General features: G+C 43.9%; 2 protein-coding genes across 2 annotated transcripts; both read left to right on the top strand.

Moving 5' to 3' along the window:
* The first annotated feature begins 5,333 nt into the window (after nt 1–5,333).
* LOC119320745 lies at nt 5,334–9,122 on the top strand. Its single transcript, XM_037594699.1, has 2 exons — nt 5,334–6,465; nt 8,723–9,122. Exons 1-2 carry the CDS (start codon nt 5,334–5,336, stop codon nt 8,728–8,730), a joined length of 1,140 nt encoding a protein of 379 aa, XP_037450596.1. The 3' UTR covers nt 8,731–9,122.
* Nucleotides 9,123–16,989: 7,867 nt separating this feature from the next.
* On the top strand, nt 16,990–21,858 carry LOC119324823. The gene is made up of 3 exons (XM_037598590.1): nt 16,990–18,176; nt 19,654–19,752; nt 21,546–21,858. Exons 1-2 carry the CDS (start codon nt 17,030–17,032, stop codon nt 19,704–19,706), a joined length of 1,200 nt encoding a protein of 399 aa, XP_037454487.1. The 5' UTR covers nt 16,990–17,029; the 3' UTR covers nt 19,707–19,752; nt 21,546–21,858.
* Nucleotides 21,859–25,470: the final 3,612 nt, after the last annotated feature.

The following is a 25,470-nucleotide window of genomic DNA, read 5'->3' as shown; positions in this document are numbered from 1 at the left end:
GGCAATGCCTAGGCGGCGGTTAGAGAGGTAAAATGATGACGTCAGACGAGCATGGTGCGGGTGGAGAGCAAGGGGGGTGTTGGAGTCCTACGTGGCGGAGGTCCTAATGCTCGCAACCTCCCTCTAGTTTGCAGGAATTCGGACAAGCGGGTGCGTCCGCAGATAAGTATGAATCCACGTTGCATGGCAAACTTCATCCATACGGTTCGGTCCAGACGTAACGAGGGCAGTGGAGGGAAATGAGAGAGACTACACGGATCCAAAGAAATATGTGCCGTTGCACTAGTATCGAGGAACCAGTCGCCGTCGACATCATGAGTCGTTGGGTGAGAGACGCCATGAAGCGTGTCGAGGAGCCGTGTCATAGGGGGTAGAGCTATGTCGTGGCACTAGCGAAATGTCACCATATACAATGTGCGGCATGAAGTTGGATTCCTCTGGATTGAGGATTATCATGACGAGGGGAGGGTGGGGTGGGTGGGTTGAGGATGACGGCGGTCGGCGGAGTCAATGTACTCCCTCCGTTCCCAAATAATTGTCTTTCTAGCCATCTCAAATGGACTACAACATACGGATGTATGTAGACATGTTTTAGAGTGTAGATTCACTCATTTTACTCCGTATGTAGTTACTTGTTGAAATCTCTAGAAAGACAATTATTTAAGAACGGAGGGAGTAGTAAGAAAGGGCAGGCACATCAACGAACAAAATGTGGTTGGGCTAGCCAGATAAGGAGTGAGAGTCAACCATACATTGAATAGAAGGACCGAAAGATAGGACAGATAACTCATAACCTCATACAATGTAACAGACATACATAGGAAGCAACACAAAAATTGCATTGATTACGCCGACTATACATATATAGAGGTCACAAGTCAAACAACTCTAGGCAAACTAAATAAGTCTGTAAAGTCATAGCTAAAGATTAGGGACGATAGGCTACAAATGCACAATAGTTGCAGTGACAAAGTCAGCTTTTTCTACAGAAAAATCCAAGTAGCAATAGTGTTGCATACTTTTTTGTTGCAAACATGAATACTTGTTGAGGTAATAGTACCAGGGGTCCTGAAACTTGTCCTGGATGTGATGATTTAGTCCAAAACCTGAGAAAGCAAATTATTTCATTCGCAACTTACATCCAATGTGCAAATTTGATCCTAGACAATCAAACAACACCAAGTGAAGCCAAGTCACCATAGCCCACTCCATCTGGTCAGCGCTGCCCTTTTTGCAATTACCCCTGGCCTTAGCACAAATAAACCCGTACTGGGATGAGTCTGAATTTTACTGTCGCCGGCGCCGGAGAGCATCGCCTGGGGCACAAACAAACCCGCACTACACCTCACAATTCACCCGAGTTTAACTGCTTGGCCAGGGGCGCGGCGGAGGGCTGCGGGCGGGCGAAGGCCGCGCCCCAGGCGATGCTCTCCGGCGCCGGCGACAGCGTCGCCGCCGGGCTGCCCATGGTCGAGCCCACCTGCGACTGCGAGTAGAACGACTCCCGCTGCTGCTTGGCGTCACACACACAAGCAAATCCTTCAGCTTTGAAAAACGCCGTGCCATCGTCGGCGCACCGAGAGCGGGTGACTGGCAGAGACTGACCTCGGCGGCGTCGTCGCCGCGGGGCGGGTCGGGGAGCACCTGACGAGTGAAGCGGCGGACGTTGTAGAGCTCCATGATGCGCTCGTTGTTGTCGCCCCACCACCGCTGCGCCTGCCACTTGTCGGACATCTCCCGGCTGAACCGGATGCGCTTCAGGTCGTTGTCGGCGCCACCCGCCAGCGACACGAACATGATCTGCACCCCGGGCTCCACCTGCGCCACCCACTCCCTCACCGCCGCCTCGCCGCCGTTGGGCGGCCGCTCCCACGCCGGCGTGGAGCTCGCGCTCGACGCCGCCGTGCCGCCGCCGCCCCCGGCGCCGTGGCCCAGGTACGCGGCCGGCGGCACCGCCATGTCGTCCTGCACCACGCCCGGCCAGTAGTACCCACTCCGGTAGAGGGACGTGGTCCGGCCCCTCGGCGGCGGCGAGCCGCCCCGCTTCGGCACCCCCTGCCTCTGCGTGCCCGGCAGCTTCAGCACCATGCCCTTGAGCTGCACTGTCCAGTAAAATTCATGGGGTCAGAATCAAACATATGAATCCATTGCTACTAACTTTGATGTCCATGAATCAAATGGATAGCTCCAGATAAAAGTTCAGAGATGCGTACTACTTACTCCTAGATTGTAGCAACTGCGGGACTGCATCTCTCTCAGTGATTAAAGGAACTAAACTACAGTACTAATTAGCAACCAAACAGAGCAGTCTCCAAGCAACTGTTGAGGATTCTGCAATGAACTTCAGGAAGCTCAACTCAAGTCTCAAGACAAGTTCAGACAGTTTGCATCTTTGATCTTTTACTGTGCCGTCTGGTGTTAAGTTCAGACAAATTGCATTCCACGTGGCCGTTTTATTTATAATACGGTCAGTCTCCGGTCAAATGTGAATGCTAGATGATGCCGGCTCCTGCTGCGCCTTTAGGGTTCAGAGAAATGACATGTTCAAAGGTTATGTTGCACTCCTCTGCTTTGACCTCATGGCCAATCCCTCCACTGATAAACACTCTTTATTAACTTCAGACTGCACCAATGGCATTTTGCTCTCAACTCACACAGTAATGCTTGTTACCACTAGTATAGTGGTTAAGAAAAAACAAGTGGTAGCTAGCTGTTTTACAGTTGCTAGTTAATTCATAACAGTATGTGGTAAATTCTCACTCTAAGCAAAGGTAGTAAGTAAAGTACTACATGACCACCACACTATACTGCCATGTTTTTGTTCTCTGCAGCTAGCTATCTTAGCTAGGGCCACTTGAAGCAGCCATGCAGGCAAGCAAGCAAACAAGGATGATTCTCTGACCCGCTTGCTTTTCTTTTGAGTCAATTACACCACTAGTGCCACAGCTTGGCAAGAAAAGTCAGTTTAGTGCTAAAACTTACGGCATACATCGAACTGGTGCCACAACTTGGCTTTGGCGTGCATATACGATGCAAATCACGTTACAATACCAACACAGTGCCGATTAGGCGCGCCAACATGGCATGGGGCCCACTGTCAGTGACTAACCTCGTATTTTTTTTTCATGAAAAAGCCCCTGGTTGGGACCCATATTTTTCTCACAGATGGAGGTTAGTATTGTGTAAAAATTGTCACCCTGGGATTCGATCATGCTTGACATCTGCAGTACCGCCGGCCGAACAAATACACCCAACATCGTTCCTTGTCATTAACAGATACGAACCGCATATAACCATTCTGACTTATGTGGGCTGGAGTACCAACGACCCATTTTACACTGTTATTTTTGTAAATAAATAATTAAAATTCATGTAACTTGTAACTGTGTGTTAAAATGAAATAAATTTAAAAATAACAATGAACACTTTATATACTCGATATTTCTTATTAAAATCATGAACATTCTGAACTTGCGGCAGAATTTATTGAAATAAAAATATATTTTATAAATTCCTAAAAAAGGTAACGTTGCTGGGTGGTGGCCACTCGCACATGATGACTACATGTTGCTGCTTCTAATCCTAGCCAACTGTTTTTACATTATATGAATATATGTTTTTTAAAGCATGAACACTTTATATACTACATGAATATTTTGTTAAAACTGTGAATATTTTAGAACTTGTTTAATAATCAATAAAAAGCTTTCTTAAAGCAGGAACACTTTTATACACTACATGAATATCATTTTTAAACCATGAACATTTTTAAACTTATATAAGCATTTACTAAAACATATAAAAACTTAAACACTTACTTAAAGCATGAATACATTTGTATATTACGTTAATATTTTGTTAAAACTATGACCAGTTTTAAACTTATATAAGAATTTATTGAATATATGTTCTTATTCAATATGCACATTATTACATGAACAACTTTGTAATTCATAATTTATTATGTAGATAAATGCTAAATCCATACATGATTATTTATAAAGTAATTTATTTTAAACATATATTACTTATAACACACTATTATAATTTACATATATTCTATAAATTTCTGAAAAAAAGAGCGCAAAATGGGATGTAGGGACTGCAGCCTGTTTAATAGTCAAAGAATATATAGCAGCAACACCCAGTTATTACATAAACTGCCTGAGGGTCAGGTGGTTAGCCTTGCGCTGCTGCTGTCCACAGGTCAGCTGCACGAGTCCTTGTGCGTGCCAGTTTTTCATTTATTTGTGGGATGCTGACAAGTGGACCTTGCGACCGTGGCATAGTATTTTTCATGAGGAAAAAAATTCGAGTTTTTTTTGCAAAATAGCATATAGTATTTTCGTGAGAAAAAAATTGAGGATTGTTTTTTGGTGCAAAATAGCAGGCTACACGTCCACTCTGCTGTCTAGTTACTGACAGCAGGCCCCATGTCATGTTGGCATGCCTAATCAGCACTCTGTTCGTATAGAAACGTGATTTACACCGCATATGCACGTCAAAGCCAAGTTGTGGCACCAGTTCAATGTACACCGCAAGTTTTAGCACTAAACTGGTTTTTCGTGTCAAGTTGTGACACTAGTGGTGTAATTGACTCTTTTCTTTTTGTTCTCTTTAACCCAGGCGATGCTCTCCGGTGCCGGCGACAGTGAAATTCATATTGACAGTAAAATTCAGACTCATCCCAATGCAGGTTTATTTGTGCTAAGGCCAGGGGGGTAATTGCAAAAGGTGCAGCGCTGACCGGATGGAGTGGGCTGTGTTGACTTGGCTCCACTTGTCGTCGTCTGATTGGCTAGGACCAAATTTGCACATTGGCTGCAAGTTGTAGGATGCAACAGTTTGCTTTTGTAAGTTTTGGACTAGATCATCACATCCTGGACAAGTTCCAGGACTCCTCGTGCTATTACCTCATACTTGTTTGTTGATGCTAAAGCAGAGATACTTTTGACGGATTTTGGAAATCTAGGCAAGTCAAAACGTATCAAGGACAATATAGAGAGGCAGGATATTGCAAAGCTAAAATGATTCTAGGAAACATGGCTCAATTGGCATTTAAACTTTTCTTGTTTTGATGAAAATTGTATGCACCACTATTTTTTTTTAAAATATTGTACACTACTAGCCATAACTATTTGCACATGCTGGTTCTTTTGTAATGTTTTGCAAACATTATGCACTGTTTTTTTTTGTAGAATCTGAAGAAAATAAACTAACAAGAGAATTTCTTCAGTGTAAACTCTGGGCCGATCCACTTCAGCGATTCACTTTGGGCTGCTGCTGCTTCGACTCCACCCACCACATTCCGCACGAGCAGTGAGGAGGGCGAGATGTGTAGGTCTAGCCGCCGCCGCCGCCGCCCCTGCTCGCCGGCTGTCGGGCCACTGGGCGACGACGACCTGCTCCGCGAGATCCTCCTCCGCCTGCCCCCGCAGCCCTCCTCCCTCCCCCGCGCCTCCGCCGTCTGCACGCGCTGGCGCCTCCTCCTCTCCGACCCAGGATTCTCCCGCCGCTTCCGCATCCACCACCGCCGCAACCCTCCCCTCCTCGGTTTCTTCGTCAGAAATGATGATCTGCCCTTCCTACCTACTCTCGACGCCCCGGATCGTGTCTCCCCCGGCCGTTTCTCCTTGCAGCGCGGCGACGGCGACCGGTTCATGTCCCTTGGATGCCGCCATGGCCTCGTACTCGTCTTCAACAAACCTAAGGACCAGATCCTGGTGTGGGACCCCGTCACCGGCGACCAGCACCGCCTTGGCATCCCCCCGGTGGTTGCGATACATGCGAAGAAGACAACGATCAATGGGGCGGTGCTTCGTGCTGATGATGCCCAACACTTCCAAGTGGTGTTGACAGTGGCAGATAACGATGACAAGCAACACAGACGAGCGCTTGCCTGCGTTTACTCGTCAGAGACTGGCGCATGGGGTGAACTCGTCTCAACACAGCTTCCATCCGGCGTTTCAATGAGTAATATTGGCACCTTCGTTTCTACTTACAAGCCTGCTGTGCTGATTGGGGATTCCCTTTACTGGAGGCTTGCTGGGAATTTTACCAGAATTCTTGAGTTTGATTTGGAGAAGCAAAGCCTGGCTGTCATACGGTTGCCAGCGCATATCCTTGAAGAGGGCCATCGCCTATTCTCGATTATGCGCGCAGAGGGTGGTGGCCTTGGTTTACTCCTCCAGACAGACTGCAGCATCCAGTTATGGAAGAGGAAAACTGATTGTGATGGTGTTGCTTCATGGGGGCTTGGAAGAACCATTGAACTGGACAAGCTACTTTCTCTGAAATCAGAGGAGAATGAAATAATGATACAAGGGCCCATGGGGGAAAATAGTGTGGTGTTCGTGTGGACACATCGCATCCTCTTTACGGTCCATCTCGAGTCATTGCAGTTCAATAAACTTCCTGGAGCCTACCCCGTGAATTATCATCCATTTGTAAGTGTCTACGCTGCAGGTAAAGCATGCCTTCACATATTGGTTGTAATAAAAACCAAGTTAGTTTCTTATAGTTGGTTGATGGCATATACGATTCACATCCTTTTGTGTTAAGTTAGCAATTTCAAGTAGTGTCATATCAATTGTTTCTTTTGCTGCTTGATGCACTCTTCAACTTATAACGAATTTTTTTCTGTACCGTTTCTATTCTGATTCTTGTGTGGTGGTGTTTATTGAGCTATGGTTTATAGGAAAAAAAATCCTGTAGTGGTATATAATTTTATATGTGCTCTGCAGCAGGCGTTGGGCTGCAATTGTTCTATTTGAGTTCCATATCCGTAATCAAGTCAGAGCTAGCAAACTGGCTTCATCAGTTTATTATGTGAATATCCATACAATAAAACAATAATGATCAAGATTAGCAAATTCGTTGTGTAGTATTGAAATAATTGTCATTGTGGTATGCCTATTAACATATGCAAAAATTATATAATACAGTAGTAGTTTTAGTAGGCAGTTCTTCTCAACAGCGGGAAGTTGAAGATGACTACATGAAAAATATCATGAACTCAATAGGTACATATTAAGTTTAAAGCTAGTTCTATTTCTTTCATCCAGTATTTATTATCTCTGTAATTTTTCTAATATTAAGTTTGTAATGATGCACTTCTGGAATTTAAGAATATTTACTCATTTACCATTTGTACGTAGGGAAAATATTTTTATTTGTTCATTTCACTAATCTGATTGGATTTCTTAGTATGATCATGTTTCTATTTTTTCTGATATGGTGTGGAACGAGTTTATAATTCTGGATAACTTACTCTTCTGACCAGCTAATGGTCTGAGTGTACATGTTCTTCATTTGTACAACATTCATCATTTATACTGTTCCTTGAATATTCTATAAATTTTACAATTGGTGTTGTTTTGCTTATCTTTTCCTAATGTTGTTTGTCATAATCCTCGGTGAGTATGCTTTAATTAATTTTTTGTATTTCTATTTACCTTTTTGCCCAATTTATTGCAGTTTTATGGATGATTATTCTAGTGTAAGGCAGTTTGCTTAAATATTATTCTCAGCATATCTCTCAGTGTCTTATCTAATTTGCATATGTTATCTGCCAACTGCCATTATCCACTAACATAATTTGTCTGGTCCAAACTATATGTATCAATGCTTTGCAGGCAGTCTATTTCCTGCACTTTGGTCACTTTAGATGTTCAAGACTTTTATTATAAACATATGATCGAAATGGCATGACTAGATTCACCGTAAACACTGCTTTTGTCACAAATTGTATACTTTTACTAACATATTACCTCCGTCCCAAAATTCTTGTCTTAGATTTGTCTAGATATGGATGTATCTAACACTAAAATGTGATTAGATACATTCGTATCTACACAAATCTAAGATAAGAATTTTGGAACGGAAGGAGTATTAATGTTATCAGTAGAACTAGTGGTCAAAGCATTGCTTTTGTTGTTGTGAAGAAAGGGCAATGCATCTATTTTGGGCTGAATGGAATATGTGTCTATTAATAAGACGGTGCACGATCCCTTAGCTGAGGCTTCTACAACATGAGTTCAACTAAATTTGATTTGTGAGCTACTTACTAGCTCGTACATTACAGAAAAGTATGTCTATGAGCTATAAACCAGACGGTTCGGGTTTGTTACCCCATGAGCCCCTTATGTGCCCATGACAACAAGGAATATTTCAAATGATTCGATAAGCTAGGATGACCAATATTTCCCTGTAATGGAGTTATTTGAGCGACAGTTTATTTATTTGTCTTTACTGAGAACAGAATAACAGATGTAGCCAAAAACTTGAGAATATGCTAACAATAATAGTTGAAGGTGTGGTGGTAAAAATGAACTGTTCTCCTGTACCGGTTCTCTGTTTCTGTTGTTGGTTTTGTCCGCTGATGCTAGCCGCCGAGACAGTTCAGTTCCATAGCATTTGCGCAATTACCAAAATCCCAGTGAAGTTAGTGTTTACTGTTTGAGTCGTACATAAGTTGAGATACTCCCTCCGTTCCTAAATAATTGTCTTTCTAGAGATTTTAACAAATGACTACATACGGAGCAAAATGAGAATCGACGCTCTAAAACATGTCTACATACATCCGTATGTTGTAGTCCATTTGAGATGGCTAGAAAGACAATTATTTAGGAACGGAGGGAGTACATAACTTCGACTTTTTTTTCTATGAATGTATTGAGATACACAACTTCAACTTTGGCTGATGAAATTGGTTGCTCGGCAGGTATCTAGGGTTACATTCCGGTGGCCGAGATGCAGAAAATGGATCGCGTGACGTAGGTTCTTCCATTTTGTATGCTGTTCGCAGGGTCTGTCGTGTGCTACACCCAGAATTTGACCCTCTGGACCGGGCACTTGTGAAGTTGTATGACTTGTACTCCCTCTGTTCCAAAATAATTGTCTTTCTAGCCATCTCAAATGGACTACAACATACGAATGTATGTAGACATGTTTTAGAGTGTAGATTCACTCATTTTGCTCCGTATGTAGTCACTTGTTGAAATCTCTAGAAAGACAGTTATTTCGGAACGGAGGGAGTAGGCACTAATCGCTTTGTTTGTAAACTTACGTGTGTCCGTTATCTATGTTCTGTGAGAGGACACAGTGACTTGCTTGGATTAATAATTAGTGCTGGCCACGTCAGTCACTCTTGCGGTTCATTTGTTTGATGCATCTGAAGCAAGCACGATCAGGCAAGCTCAATTGTCGGTCTCGTGTTGTGTCAGGTTAAGCTTTCAGGTTTCTACATCCCTGCTGATGTTATATGTCCCATGGTGCTATCGTATTAGATTAACTCATTTTTTTTATCATCATAAAGGTGTCCGAATCCCATTTTTATTACCAGAAAGCCCTCTCTGTCATGAATTATTTCAGTGGAGTTACATCCAGAAGGTTGTAGGTTGCTTGGAAGTATTTACCCCCACTGGTTTTTTCATCCGCATCTCTTTAGGCAAACAGAGTTCAGTAAGCAGACAAACAACCTTCATATCTGCATGTAAGTCGCACTGTATCGTAATTGCATTTTGTTTTCTATTTATGTGCTTGCACATTGGAGTACAAATCTCCGTGAAAGGGAAACGACGAGTTCTTTCCTGTGGGCCTTCCCTTTGCTCAACCAGTTGACGATCTTCAGGGAGATGACTCCCTTTGATGTTCTTCAGGGAGTTGGCTCTGCACTTAATAATGCTGAAGCAAGCATATCACCTTCCAGGCTTTTTTCACCATTATCAGGAGCCCTGTTAAATCTTTGCACTGTTTTTTTTGTTTTTTTTTTGCGTATGGCAATGTAAAAACTGTATGTGTGTGAGAGATCTTGTGACACTGTAGCCCGTGATCTTCTAAGGAAATCAAACAGGCCGTTGAAGACTTCGCGCGGGAGCACGTGAAGATGGTGGGAATCCTCCACCCCAGCCACTGCTGATACCCACTGCGTCATGACAAGACTTGACCATGGATTTCGTCGAGGGCTAAAGACATCATCATGGTGGTGGTTGACCGTTTGGCCAAGTACGCACACTTAACACTTTGTGCCCTTCCAACGCCCCTTGACCATCGCCCAAGTAGTCATCATGGCGCATGAAGCTTCTGGTGTTCCTCACGCCATCGTCTTGGAGCATGACTACACCTTCACGACCAGAGTGATGTGGTGCTCCTTACTCCCTCCTTGAGGCGGCGGGTACCAAGCTCAATTACACAATGATGTACCACATGCAAACGGATGGCTTAAGTGAGCGCGTCAACCAATGCTTGGAGATGTACGTACGTCACAGTCACACCATCAATGACTGCCCTAAGCAATGCTGTAAGTGGTTTCGGACTATAGATTCTTGTATAACTCCACTCACGGCTCCTCAACTATTCTCCGTTCAAAGCCTTGTACATCAAGGAGCCCAACTTGGATGCATAGTTTTAAATAGCGGGCTATGACAAATCATAGTAGCGGCACACCGCTCAAACAAGTATAGCAAGACTATAGCCGAGCCGAAGGCTCATATGCTCCCGCTCAGAAAAAAAATTCAAAACAAATACTAGAAAAATTTAAAAAAATCTAATTTTTTTGTGTAGTAGATAATTTGATGCGTGAGATCCGCTGTAAATTTCAACTCATTTAGACATTTGAGCAGCTCTCGGCAAAAAAGACAAATCGGGTCAAAACAGTTCGTGAACCATACACTTCTTTACCGACCCCGATTTTGTCTTTTTTGCCGAGAGATGCTCAAATGTTCAATCGAGTTGAAATTTTCAGTGAACCTCACGCATCAAATTATCTACCACACAATTCTTTTTGAATTTTTTGAATTTTTCTAGTATTTGTTTCAATTTTTTTCGTTGGCGCGGGTGCAGCTGAGCCCGGGAGCCAAATTGGCCTTCTCGACTATAGCCTGTTATTTTGTAACGTTATCGAACAATTGTGCATGAATACCATTTTTAGCGGCACCTTGCTCAAACCATTATAATGTGGCTATAGCCGGCTATTTAAAATTTTGCTTGGGCGGGCTGCAGGATTTGCCTCTACACCTACCAGACACGGGCGCTAGCGGCGAGCTGGATTGGACAAAGGTCAAGCGCACTTCAAGAAGAAGGCGTACAGGAACCGCACCGAGCACTTGTTCAAGGCCAGTGAGCAAGTCATGTTGACATTGCAACCGTACATGCAATCCTCCGTGTCAAGCCGCCCCTACCCCAAACACACGTTCAAGTTCTTTGGTCCCTACTCCGTCGAACGACACATCGAGACACTTGTCATACAAGCTCACACAACCGTATAACAATTTCATCCACCCCGTCTTCCGCATGTCGCTAGTCAAGCCATTCACCCCCGACTACACGCTGGTCTTCACTAAGCTTCCACAAACCTACCCTTCTTATCACGCTGGTCTACACATTGGATGGTCCACCTCTACCCTGCAACCACAAACCTACCCTTCTTATCTGGGTACCCCGCCCAGAAATCCTCTGTGTTACTGTTGCATATGGGTATTTTCAGAATAGTGTTCACGTCAATCAACAGAAAAACAGACCTTACTAGCACCTCGTCCCATGATGCAGTTGCCGGAGACAGGAGTTCATAAACCATCCTCGGTGGATCCGCTACTAGTGAGGTAATAGGTCTTGGTGTAGTCTCCTTCAAAATCCAGTTATCCACCCATATATCTGTTGAATGGCCATTGCCTATTCGGCGGATGATTCCTTGCTTGAGCAAGTCTCGCCCTTCAATTATCGATCTCCATATCTGGGATGGTCTGGTTCCGAGCTCCGCCTCAAGAATGTTCCCCTATGTGAAATACGATGCCTTTAGAATTCTTGCACTCAAAGTATCTATCTCTTGCATAATTCTCGATGCTTGTCTCGCTAATAGCGCCAGGTTAAAAAATCTCAAGGTCCTTGAAACTGAGCCCTCCCAGATTTTTGGGTCTTGTCATAACGTCCCATGAGACCCAAGGCGGTTGCCGCTCCCCCTGTTTGTATCCCCACCAAAACTTTCATATGATGTATTTGATATGATCACATAAACCCCTCGGGAGCTTAAAACATAACATAGAGTACGTCGGGATCGCCTGAGCACCCTTTCCTCCAGCAGAGAGGCATTTGCTCATCCATCCTTCACCTTGTCCCATACTCTGTCGCTCAAGTATTTAAACGTACCCTTCTTCGAGTGCCCAACATCTGTCGGCATTCCCAAGTACCTGTCACTCAAAGATTCATTAGGAACATGAAGGAAGCCTTTGACAGCATTACGAACTACCTTAGAACAGTCCCTACTGAAAAATATTGAGGACTTCACTCTATTAATTCTTTGGCCCGAGGCCTTACAATATGCAATCAACAGGTTTGATACCTCTCCAGCTCCATTAATACTTGCCCTGAAAAATAGCAGGCTATCATCTACAAATAAAAGATGGGCCGGTGCCGCCTTGATGCCGCTAAGCTGGGATGACTGGTTCTGAGACTTTAATAGGCACGAAAGGCCCTCCACTGCTAACATGAAAAGATATGGAGAGATAGGATCTCCCTGTCGAACACCGCGCCTTGGCTTGAACACTTCTGATTTATTACCATTGAACATCACTAAAAAAGAAACTGAGCTCACCATGTTCATAACCACACAAATCCAAGGTACTGCAAAACCCAGCTTCTCCATTATTTATCTTAGATAAGACCACTCCACTCGGTCATAAGCCTTCATCATGTCAAGTTTCAATGCACAAAAACTATTGCTCTTTGCCTTGTTCCTCTTCATGAAATGCAAACATTCATAAGTAGAGATTATATTGTCAGTTATAAGCCTTCCAGGTACAAACAATGACTATTCCTCGGAAATGATATCTGGGAGAATCTGCTTGAGGCGGTTTGAAAGCACCTTTGAGGCAATCTTGTAAAACACGTACACAAACTTATAGGACGAAACTAAGACAATAACGTGGGGTTGGTTACATTTGGGATAAGCACCAACAAAGTATCATTTAGGCAAGCAGGGCTCTCTTCTCCCTTCACAATGCCTAACACAAATTTTGTGACTGCTTCTTCGTATGTGTCCCAATGCCTTTGAAAGAAATGTGCAGGGAATCTGTTAGGTCCCGGAGCTTTCGTTGGAAACATTTGGAAAAGCATTGTCTTGACTTCTCTTGCATCATACGGGTCCATTAGGTTGCTGTTCATAGCGGGGGTGACTCTAACTGGGACATGATCAAGAACCTCCGCTGCCCCCTAGACACCCTCTGATGTATACAAGTTTTTATAAAACTCTAAAGCCATTTGTTGCATCTCAGTCAAATCATTAGTGAACTTCCCATCTAGACGTTGGAGAGCCTTGATCAGGTTCTGCCTCCGTGCATGGACGCTCTTATGTGAAAGAAGTGGGAGTTTCGGTCACCTACAACTAGCCATTCGACGTGGGAACGCTGCCTCCACATCAGGTCCTCGCGTAAATAGAGCTCAATTAGACGATCATTGATTTTTATCTCCACATGGGAAGGGTATGTTCGCGCTACATCGCTCCGTAGGCGCTCAAACTCCTTCTTTAATCTACGGATCTCCCCTCTGACACTTCCAAAGGCCGACTTGGACCAATCGCCAAGATTGCTTGCAAGTGCATCAAGTTTGGCTCGCACTACCCTGGCCGTCAGATTGTGGCCGTTTGCCTCCCATGCAAGCTGGACGGTGGATTTCAAGTCAGGATGTGTATCCCACATTACTTCATACCAAAATTGCTTATGTTTCCTCCTCCCACTCGGTGGTTGAGCTAGCTGTAGCAAGATAGGCGAGTGGTCCAAAGTAGCTGCTGTTAGATGTTCCACCATAGCCGATGGAAATTGGCCACACCACTCGACCAAGCCAAGAGCTCTGTCTAGCCGAACACGAGTGAAGGAGCCTCCAGTAACTCTCTTTTCAAATGTCCACCTTGTCCCTTCATATCCAAGATCAACAAAAACACACACATTCATGACGTCCCTAAAACCTTGAATTTGTGCTTGACTCCTATTGCCGATACCAACATGTTCATCATGCCTTAGAACTTCATTGAAATCTCCCATACACACCCATGGCATGGTGTGGAGAGTCGAGAGATTTTTCATAGTTCCATGTATTGTGGCGAAGGTGGGTCTGTGCCTCCCCATAGAAACAAGAGAGCCTCCATGGTTCACCACCTAAATCACTAACTTTCACATCTATATGATACCTTGAGTAACCCAAATTCTCAATATTTATATCATTATGCCAAAACATATATAGCCAGACATCCGCTCCCACCGGAGGAATCAACAGCAAAAGAATTATCAAAACCTAGAGTACTCTTTAATTTTTTAGCTCTATCACCACTAATTTGGGTTTTGACGATGCAAAGTACTCTAGGGGCAAACTTTTGTGTGAGTTTGCGAAGCTCTTGAATTGTCGGGGCATTGCCAATCCCACGAGAATTCCAGCACAACAAATTCATTGTTCCCGGCGGTCCTCCGCCGAGGGGGCCGTCGGTCTTGCATCACTGGGTTTGCCACTGCTGGGGTCTTCTTCAGTCCACCATTGGTGTTTTTTCTCATTCTACATTGTAGTCCTAGACCTCTTGGGGCCTTGTTTTGGTGGGGGCTAGGTGGAACAACACTACCTCCCGTCTTTGGAACTAGGACGAGCTCCATACTCGTGGTGGCTACAGGATTGGGCGTCCCTACCACCTCATTAGAAGTACGTTTGCGGTTGGAGTCGACTGCCTCCATATCAGTGTCATCTTGCTCCCGGGCTACAACTTCATGATCATCAGAGCCTTTCTCAATAGCAGCCCCACCTTCCTGCGTATATTATGTTTCTTGGCCTTCTGGCTATTGTTGCGACACCGGATCCCCCAGGCAGTGGTCGCCGAAACTTGCATGTTTTTATAGATTAACGCAGATGGAGGATGCACCTCGTCACCATGATCTTTGAATTCATGACCCATCATCTCACAGACTTGGTACCAGTACGGTAAACGTTCATACTTCACCGCGAAGATTTCCCTCTCTCCACCACGAATCAGTGATGTTACTTTTCTTTAGATGATTCTGCACATCAAGCCTCACTCTGACCCTATAAAAATTTCCTTCAAAATCAAAGGAAGACCGCTCTGAGTCGATGAACTCGCCAATCTTGGAGGCCAAAGCCTTAACCATCCCATGATACGCAATTGGGAGATCATTCTCAATGATATGCGCCCAGATCTCAAAAGTGAAGAGCTCAATGGTTGTCGGCTTGGTATATCCATCATACGGTGAGATGATCACCGGATTCCCCCTAAAGTGCCAAGGACCACCCTGGGTGACCCTCTCCCAATCACCCAAACAATTAAACTGCATCACAAATAGGCTTCCAGAATTTTGATCTTGACCTTTCTGGCTAGATCCCAAGCAGATCGCATATTGCGGAAGAACCAATAGGTACTAAATCCCTTGTCCATATGAACACGGACGAAAATCATCCACCGGAGATCCTAATCCACCGGTGCATCCTTTTCCTCAAAATCACATCGTCTAGATCCTCCTCCTGTAGGGTGAGTTCCTTCATGAGGTCCCCAACCTTTCCTTTACCCTGGACTCCAGACGCAAATGATTCCCCGCGGCGCGCCATGGCCACGATCAGAGCCCCGCAAAAAAAAAGTGACCCTGAGGAAAAAACCAAACAAAACATCATTGAAGATTTTTGGGGACTGATAAACTAAAAACACCACTTGTGACGGTGCCAAAGAAACCAAGGAAACAAGGGTCGCCTGTGGCGCACTCCCACATGTCTGACGGGCCGTTGGGTAGAGGATGATCACCCACCCCCTAATGTTGTTTAGGCCTTCTTCAGTTGCACCCCTCCCCAAAGTGATTGGAGAGCATTTGAGGGGATTTTCACTCGTAGAGGATTTATTCCCCCTCAATCCCTGTCAACCCCCTTCAATTCTCTGTCAACCGAACAAGGCCATAGGGAAAAAGCATATATACTTCCCTTGACAATTATGTTAGGGATGCTCTACTCTGAATCTATTTTATGGCTAGTTAAAAGAGTAACAAAACAGGTAAGTACCCATGTTTTGGAGCATCTTTTCTCCTCTTGTGACACGTAAGTTGTTGACTTGATGACTAGTTAACAAATAAATAAATAAGACTATAGCTTGCTTGTTTTTCTCCAAACAAGTTTTGGAGGACCCCTTTGGCCCATGGACCACCTCATGTACGTGCTATGTCAGCAAAATCATCATTCAAAACCGGTTTAGGAGGCATTTATACAATCTTATTATTTCAGAGGCTTCGGTGGCCCACAAAAATGTCATAGATAGAGTTCTGTTTTTTACATAAACATGAGCCTTTTTTCTTACATTAAGAAGGTGAGGATGTCCTAGCACCAGTACATACGTACGGGGCCAGCAATTCATGCTCTTAATCAAGACGAAGGATACTCTATGGTTGCAGCCCCTATTCTAGAAGACCGTCATCAAGATTTAAGTGAGTTCGGAAAGGCTTGTGTTGTGTTTTGTAATAGGGAATCTAATGTAGTAGCATATGTGCTAGCTAGCAGGGGACGTGAAAAACCAGCCTTCGGTTTGGTTTGATTCATCCCCGTAGTTTATCGTTAAGTTTATTTTGGGCTATACAAAGAACAAATATGTGGAGAAAAATTGGACCTACTATTTGCTATTATGGATCCACACGAAAAAATCCTATTGGTAGCTCACAAGTCAGTATATTATTTATTAGTAGAATTTTACAGTATGATTTTTACATTATTTTTTTCTATACACAGGGTTTCCTTTGGAATTTCTTCAATCTTCATTTTTTGGGGGGCTGGAATTTCTTCAATCGAAAGAAAAAAAGGATGCACGTTGCATTGTATACCGTGGCCCATTGTCCAGCCCAGCAGCATCTCTTCCGTCACTTTCACGGGGCGCACTTCATTTCAGTTCATCAGATCCACTCCACTTCCTCAAAAAAAATAAAATAAAAAAAAATCAGATCCACTCCACCGCACCAGTGAGCAAGTAGGGCAGATCTAGAAAAAAAAAAACAGTGAGTAGGGCGAGATGAGCCGCCGCCACCGTTCGCCGACGGCGGCACCGCCGCTGGAGGACGAGAACCTCCTCTCCGAGATCCTCCTCCGCCTCCCCCCGCAGCCGTCCTCCCTCCCTCGCGCCTCGCTCGTCTCCAATCGCTGGCGCCGCATCGCCTCCGACCCCGGCTTCTCCCGCCGCATCCGCCGCCACCACCGCCCCAACCCTCCGCTCCTCGGTTTCTTCGACATGGACGGCTGCCGCTCCTTCGTGCCTACCCTCGCCGCCCCGGATCGTTTCCCGCCGGGGCGCTTCTCCCTGCAGCGCGGCGACGACGACTGGTTCCGGTCCCTTGGAAGCCGTCATGGCCTGGTGCTAATCTTGAACAGACCCACGAACCAGTTGCTGGTCTGGGACCCTGTCACCGGCGACAAGCACTGGATTGCCGTTCCCCCGGGATTCGAGTGCGACTCGGACAGCCCGATCGGCGGGGCGGTGCTTCGCTCTGCCGTAGACGACCACCAATTCCTGGTGGCCTTGGTAAGCATCACCGAGAAACAAGACCATACAAGAGCCATCGGCAGCGCTTATTTGTCGGAGACCAATACATGGAGTGATATAATCTCAACACCGCTTCCACCGGCATGCGAATCCCGCTTCCAATTGAAAGCAGAAGACTTGCCACCGGTTGAATGTCCGACCATGATTTATTCGAGCATACCTGCTGTGCTGGTTGGGGATTCCCTTTACTGGTGGCTTTGGGATAGTTCGTACAACATCCTCCAATTTGATTTGGATAGGGACAGCCTAGCCGTGATACCTCCACCGGTGGACTTGTATGACAGTCATGTCAACTTCTCGGTTATGCGGGCAGATGATGGAGGGCTTGGTTTCCTATTTGTATCAAAGTTCAGTGTTCAGTTGTGGAAGACGAAGGTCATTTGTGACTGTTTTGCTTCGTGGGTGTTGGGAAGAACAATTGAAACAGACAAGCTATTTCCGCTGGATTCAAAGGAGAGAGAGTCTCCAATGATAGTAGGATTTGCTGAGGAGAATAATGTGGCTCTCATGTGGACAGAAGGCAGTCTCTTCATGTTCCAGCTTGAGTCGTTGCAGCTCAAGAAGCTCGTGGAAACCAGAATCTCTTTCTATCACCCATTCGAAAGTGTCTATACTGCAGGTAATAGCTTGCTTTACAACCTGTGTATAACAAAAGAAAGTTAGTTTTCGATAATTGGTTGATGAAAATACGTACTGTTTATAAACTTCCATATTGAGTTAACAATTTTAAGTAGTCCCATGACACTTCTTTTTTGATGCTTGATGACATCTTGAACATGTTGCGATGAAGCTATGAGGAGTTCTTTTCTTATGCTTGTATGGTAGTGTTTTATGTTATAATTATGATCTGTAAAGTAGTACTCCCTCCTTATTTGAAAGGAAGGTGTGGAAAAAACACCAACCGTTTTGCGCGAAAGAGGGGCATCGGAAAGGTTATTAGCGCTGGATGGACAAAACTAACCCTGCTTATCCCATTCCCCATACTGAAAAACCGGCTTGCGTTAAATCCCCTCCCATACAAACTCAGCCCCTTTGTCTTCCTCCTGCACATGTGCCACGTAATCCGTGTGTGAGAAACGGAGGGGTGTAAAGCGGAAGCCCACTTTTTCCTTCTTAATCTCTGCGCTCAGGGGTAAACATGGAAAGAAATAACTTGCGGTTTCCCTCCTTATTCTCGCTCAAGATCTCATGCTTTTCTTTCAAATCCGGAGGGAGTATCTGTTAGTGGTATCTAATTTTCTTTATGTTATGTAGCCAGGTGGTGAATTCACTGATCTACTGCTAAGCTTCATTTCTGTAATTTGTGTGGTTCGAGTCAGACCTAGCAAATTGTCTTTATTACTTTATTATATGAAATACCCATACAATGAAGCAATGGATAGAGACAAAGCTCTGAGATGGCTGCCCCAGCATGGCCGGACGCTGGATTAATTCGCTGGCGCAGCCCCAGTTATGCTTTAGTTTTCTCTTTGTTTTATTTTTCCCTTTTGTGCCCTTCCCCGGACCCTGTGCAAGCGGGAGCTACGTGCACCGAGCTGCCTTTTTATTTTTTTTCCTTTTGTGTTTCGTTTCTGCTTTATTGAGTTTCAGCCTCTTGAACTTTTGGGTCATCTGGCTGTTTCTTCTGATGCACAACGTCACACATTTGGGTGCATGTTCGAGGAAAAAAAAATGGATACCAAGATTGGCAAATTCTTTCTGTGATACTTGAACTAAATTTCATTGTTGCCTGTGTATTGATGTATGCGGAATAATGCAGCTGTACATGCCTTAGCTACTAATCAAGTCAGGTTGTTCACTTGTGACAATTGCCGACATTGTGTTGTTCTGAAACCAGCATTAGCGCCATGCTAGTTCGTGCCTCGTCACATGAATTGTATGAGGTAGCTGCAGTTTATTTCTCAAGATAAGATGAGATTATTGACCAACTCTGACAGTAGATATGGTTTTGTTTGTGTATCCCTAATGTTGTATAAATTTATTTATTTTTGTAACTCAGCTGTTGGTTATCTAAATGGTATCTTGTTGATGCCTCCTCATATCCATTTGGCTTTTCATTGGAATGTCATTGGTTGCTTGACTTCTTATGCTTGCAGAAACAAGCATTGGTGGTGGACATGATGGAGCTGATCTCTTGCACAGCACATAAGATGATTTTCCGGTTAGATATGCTATGCGATGTACTGGTTGAGTAGGTAAGCTTATCTTTTCCATGTATGTCTAGGTACCTGAGCTAATCTTAAAAAGATGCATTGCTTCCCTTTTTACTGTAGTGTAATTTCTCAAGTACCAAATTGCAAGCAAGGACTCTTAAGATTTTCTCTACGCTCTCTGCTCTGCTGGTCTTTTATTACCCACCTAGCCGCCTCATATCATGCTTTGATGCCAGGCTAAATTCTGAATCTTTTCTCCAGGCCCTGCTATCTCGTTCCTTCCTCAGCAGCTCTCCATTCTGTTCCCCGTGCCTTTAAATTGCTGATCTTCTACCCCCTCTCTACTGAATGTGCTCTTTTGTTTGCCCCCACTTCCATTCAGCCTCCTTGCGTACGCTTTACCTCCTACAGTGTACTCCCTAAGTTCTTGCTGGTAGTGGGTGGGCTCTTCTCCCTCTAGCCCCTCCATTGATTGGCGGCTTAGGACCATTCCTCATTCCCTATTTGTGCAAATATCGATGCCTGCTCAGAGATGAAAATGCTCTTTTTTTCTTAGCCAGATGAGAATGCTTTCATGCTAGGTGGTAGTAAATGAACTACTAATCCTTTGTTGTGCTTCCGGGATATATTTTTATTTTGCCTTTGCTCTTGCTGAATTGCCTTTAACTTCTGTTTTTTCTGTTCATGGGTCTATCATGCCCTAGTGTGATCTGAATGTTGTCCTGTCTTCATAAGTGATTGATAACTGCCAATGCATCTGGTTTAAAATTCCTTTTTTTACGCGGACTTATAGGTGTGCCATTTCACTTTGCTGCTTATTTTGGATCATTGTGATACCTAGTAGTGAACTAATGATTGTCACAATACTTTAAGAGTACGCCTTCGTTAAACTTATACTACTGTCTATCTTCTTAACTGCAGTCACTGTGGTTTTATGGATGATTATTCTAGTTTTAGCCTGTTTGGTTAAACATTTTCTCAGCATGCGACTAGTTATCCAGCAAACCTGTAATTGGCCATTGGCCACTAATACAATTTGGCTGGTCCAAACTATTGGTAGTATGCTTTGTGTGGTGTATAATTTCTTCAATTTTGGCCACTATTGATGTTTAATACTTCAATTTTGGCAGGACTAGAATCACCATAAAAATTGATTCTATCACTAATGCCGGTTTTTTTAATTTTACTAACATATTATTATTAAAGTAGTGGTGAATGTATCGAAACTGCTCCACACACGATACTTCTGCCCGAGCTGTGCACGACGTGCAAATCCAGTGGCTAGTGCCCTTCTCACTCATATGCATGTCCGGCTGGATTCAATCTTTGTGTGTGAATCGTTCAAAATTTGCCGTGTGCATAGCATGACTCTGAATGTATTGCTTTATGGCGTAGAGAGTAAAAAATAACAATCATGTTGGACTGAAGGAAGTCTCAGGTATAGTAAGATGATGCATGATCCCTTGTTACAGGCTTGTACTGCAAAAATTTGATGAAAATCGATTTGTCAGTGACTAGCCAGCCCTTGCATTCCTAAAAAGTATGCCCAAGAGTTAGAAACCTGCTATCCTACTCCATGAGCCTCTACGCATAAGAGTGTTGCCACAAACTTACAATATTAGAAGTTGAAGGTGTGCTACTACACTACATATTGCCTATTGTTCTCTGTTTCATGTGTTGATTTTGTCTAATGATGCTGTGATGGTTTAACTCTGGAGCTTATGACACCCACAATTGTGATGGTTTGAGTCATAGAAGAGTTATGAGAATAACTCCCAATAACTTTTCCTGTATGTAGTACAAGTTTTTTACTGATGATATTACTTTCTCTGCAGGTATCTACATTTACATTCTGGTGGCTGAGATGCAGAAATGGTCTGTCGAGTATAGTTCCTTCCGTCTGCATGCTCGACATGGAAAACTGAACCTCTATCTAGCAGCATACAGTGTTCAGCTCTGAAGTGAACTTGCTTGCATTTTAGTTTGTGCATGTGTTTTATTACCTTCTGTGTTGTATCAGCATCGCGGGATTTCGATGTTGTACTTTGTGCGTGTGTTTGCTTGAATCTGTACCTGGTTTTGAGCTTGGTAAGCTTACTTTGGTTAGTTGTGACTAATGAATGATGAATCCCATCAGTGTGACCTGGAGATGGAAGATGCTCATGTATGCTGGAATGCAACTGCCTACTGCTTCCTTTGCGATGGTGGGAAGGCTTGGGTAAGTTGGCGAACTTTTTTGATGTCTCTTTGCACTGATAGGCACCTTTGCTTTGAGATTCACAAACTTCTGCATCCGTTCCGGAAAAAAAACTTCTGCATGAGTGGTGTGATGAAGCAGAACACATTTTACAGCTGACAGAAGCAGATGACTTGCTAACTTGCTCTGTTATGTGATTTCTGGACACAATAAGCCAACTGGCATGATAAAGGCACAGTGACTTGCTTCAGTCAAATAGTAGTACGTGCTTGCTTGCTTGATGGTCGTGCATTTCGTGAGTTGGTGAGGTGAAGGATTTATGAGTTGGCTAACGTTTGAAATATTTTTACGAGTTTGTTCTGAAGAATGGAATTGTTCCTCGCAAAAGAGAGAAGATGAATTGCTGCTTGGTTGTTGTTCTGAAGAACTATTAATTCCTGGTAAACCAATGACAGGGCAATCTTAGCTTGGATGTGCTGCAGATAAATAGTATGGGCAAAAAAGAATACAATGGAATTGAAGCACAGCTCAGATAATTAGCATGATGGTTTTGATTCTTCGTGTGCCTCGGGACAAGGAAATTTAAAGGGTGCGCAAGTGAACACTGACGATTATAGGTACATATCTTCTTTTCTTTGAGAGGTCATGCCATCTTTTTTTCTTTTGTGAGGATATTAATCGATCCAAAGACATTTTCTCCTGACCTAACTAGCCTGCTAGCACAATGGTGATCTACCTCATTTGCCTCTCTCAAGGCTAGTAAACCCTCTACCCAGCTCGTTGATTTCCTGGCATATTACCTTTCTTTCATAGCGCCCTGGATCATTTTTTTTTGAGACAAGCGCCCTGGATCACCAGCTCTGCATGTTACCACCTCCAGAGAATCACTCTCAGCAGTGACTCGGTTTGGCCACCATGGATTGTTAATACTTAGTATCAAACATGGATCAAAATGACAAGACTAAATTCAGGCATAAACTGCTTTCGTTGCTATTAGCATCTTTTACTTTTACTGTTCCCTTCAATCCAAAATAAGGGTCGCAGTTTTGAACTAAGGTTAGTTCAACCTTAGTTCAAAGCTGCGACACTTATTATGGATCAGAGGGAGTAGCATATTATATCTTTAGACTAGTGGTGAAATTATTGCTTGATGTAAAGATTGAAGAGTAAAAAAGATGGCAGTCACTAAGGAAGTTTCAGTTAATAAGTGATGCATGATCCCTTGCTTGAAGCTTGTTTTTTTTTTCGAAAAGGGGACTCCTCGGCCTCTGCATCAGAATGATGCATACGTCCATCTTATTAACCACAAAAACAGTGTCAACATGGTTCCAAGGTCTCCAAACAAAAATAAAAACAAAGAAAGCTCACACAGAGCCATAAAGGCTAGAAACATCGACTAGCCAAGACAAGATGCCACAACCGGCTGGCTATAAGTAGATAGATAAACTAGATGCCTATCCTATTACATGATCGCCATCCAAACCGGTTGAAGATATCCCGAGCTACCATCTCCCAGCGAAAAGATCCAGTAACCAAATGCTCCCTGGCCTTCGTCTGAGTGAGTAGCGACCACGAACGGATCAGAGCCGTAGTGCGAAATATAACCTGCAAAAAATGAATACATGATATTCTGTTAAAGACCAAATCATTTCTGCAAGTCCGGATAGTCCACAGCAAAGCGCAAACCCCAACCCGAATGTGTTTCGCTAAGTCAGCCGGAATCCCATTCAGCCATGTCCCAAATAACGCGTTAACAGAATTCGGTGGTTTGATATTGAAAGCAATGTGAACCGTCTGCCAAAGGACTTTGGCCAACGGGCAATAAAAAAAGAGGTGTTTTATAGTCTCATCCCGATCACAGAAACTACACCTAGTAGGCCCTGTCCAATTACGCCTTTTCAAATTGTCCTTGGTTAAAATAACTTGTTTATGGACAAAGCACATAAACACTTTTATTTTCAAAGGTACTTTGACATCCCAAACATGCTTTGATGTAGGAATGGAGTTAGAATTAATAACATCAATTACATTGATTTAACTGTGAATACTCCAGACTTAGTCAACTTCCAGCGTAATTCATCGGGTTGTTGGGAAAGTTGGACCTCCATCAGTCTCCTAACTAGACGGAGCCACTCCTCCCAACGATTGCCCACCAACGTCCGTCGAAACTGAATATTAAGGGGGATAGATTGAAATACCGAAGCTACGAACACCTCACGTCATTGAACAATACGATATAAAGACGGATATTGGACGGCCAAGGGTGTCTCGCCGAGCCAAGTATCCTCCCAGAAACGCGTGCTGGTGCCGTTGCCAATAACAAACTTCATCCTATTGAACATGGATTGTTTGACTTTCATCAGTCCTTTCCAGGAAGGTGAATCAGTCGGCCTGACTGTAACCTGGGACAAAGTTTTTGTCTGAAGGTACTTGCTGCGTAGGATTTGAGCCCACATGGCATCATTCTCCGAAGAGAGCTTCCACAGCCATTTGCTAAGAAGGCATCTATTCTTAACTTCGAGGTTCTCGATACCAAGACGCCCTTGGTCTTTCGGTCTACAGATGATATCCCATTTAGCAAGTCGGTATTTTCTTTTAAGCTCTTCACTCTGCCAAAAGAACCGCGATCGATAGAAGTCCAGTCTCTTCCGAACACCAACTGGGACCTCAAAGAACGATAGGAGAAACATAGGCATACTCGTGAGCACCGAATTAATCAGGATTAATCGGCCTCCGTGTGACATGAGTTTACCCTTCCAGTAACTCATTTTCTTCTCAAATCTGTCCTCGATGCACTTCCATTCTCGGTTCGTTAACCTACGATGGTGGATTGGAATACCTAGGTAAGAAAAAGGTAATTCTCCCAACTCACACCCGAACAATTGCCTATACGCCTCCTGTTCGTCTTTGGCTCTACCAAAACAGAACAGCTCGCTCTTATTAAAGTTAATCTTTAATCCGGTCAATTGTTCAAATAGGCATAACACCAGCTTCATGTTTCTCGCTTTGGCCAAGTCATGCTCCATAAAGATGATTGTATCATCAGCGTACTGAAGTATGGACACACCTCCATCAACAAGATGAGGTACCAATCCATCTACTTGACCATTTTCCTTTGCCCTTCCTATCAGAATTGCTAACATATCCACCACAATGTTAAACAGGATAGGTGACATCGGATCTCCTTGTCGAAGGCCTTTATGTGTCTGGAAATAATGTCCTATATCGTCATTCACTTTAATTCCCACACTACCTTTTTGCGTAAATGATTCAACCTGCCTGCGCCAGGCTTCATCAAAACCTTTCATACGCAATGACTGTTGGAGAAATGGCCATTTGATCTTATCGTACGCTTTCTCGAAATCCACTTTAAAAATTACTCCATCTAATTTTTTGGAATGGATTTCATGGAGTGTTTCATGCAGACTACCACCCCTTCAAGGATATTTCTGTCCGGCATAAAAGAAGTTTGGAACTGTTGCACCACAGAATGCGCAATCTGTGTGAGCCGATTAGTCCCGACTTTGGTGAAGATTTTGAAACTAACATTGAGGAGGCATATC

Source organism: Triticum dicoccoides, chromosome 6B, assembly GCF_002162155.2.
Source record: "Triticum dicoccoides isolate Atlit2015 ecotype Zavitan chromosome 6B, WEW_v2.0, whole genome shotgun sequence".
Classification (NCBI taxonomy): Eukaryota; Viridiplantae; Streptophyta; class Magnoliopsida; order Poales; family Poaceae; genus Triticum; species Triticum dicoccoides.
This window is presented reverse-complemented; position numbering and strand designations above follow the sequence as displayed.

Bases quoted from the DNA above. Each gene is read 5' to 3' on its own strand.
- LOC119320745 (XM_037594699.1), top strand. From the start codon at position 5,334: ATGTGTAGGTCTAGCCGCCGCCGCCGCCGCCCCTGCTCGCCGGCTGTC.
- LOC119324823 (XM_037598590.1), top strand. From the start codon at position 17,030: ATGAGCCGCCGCCACCGTTCGCCGACGGCGGCACCGCCGCTGGAGGAC. The intron at 18,177-19,653 runs GTAATAGCTTGC...TTATGCTTGCAG, and splicing joins CGAAAGTGTCTATACTGCAG to AAACAAGCATTGGTGGTGGA.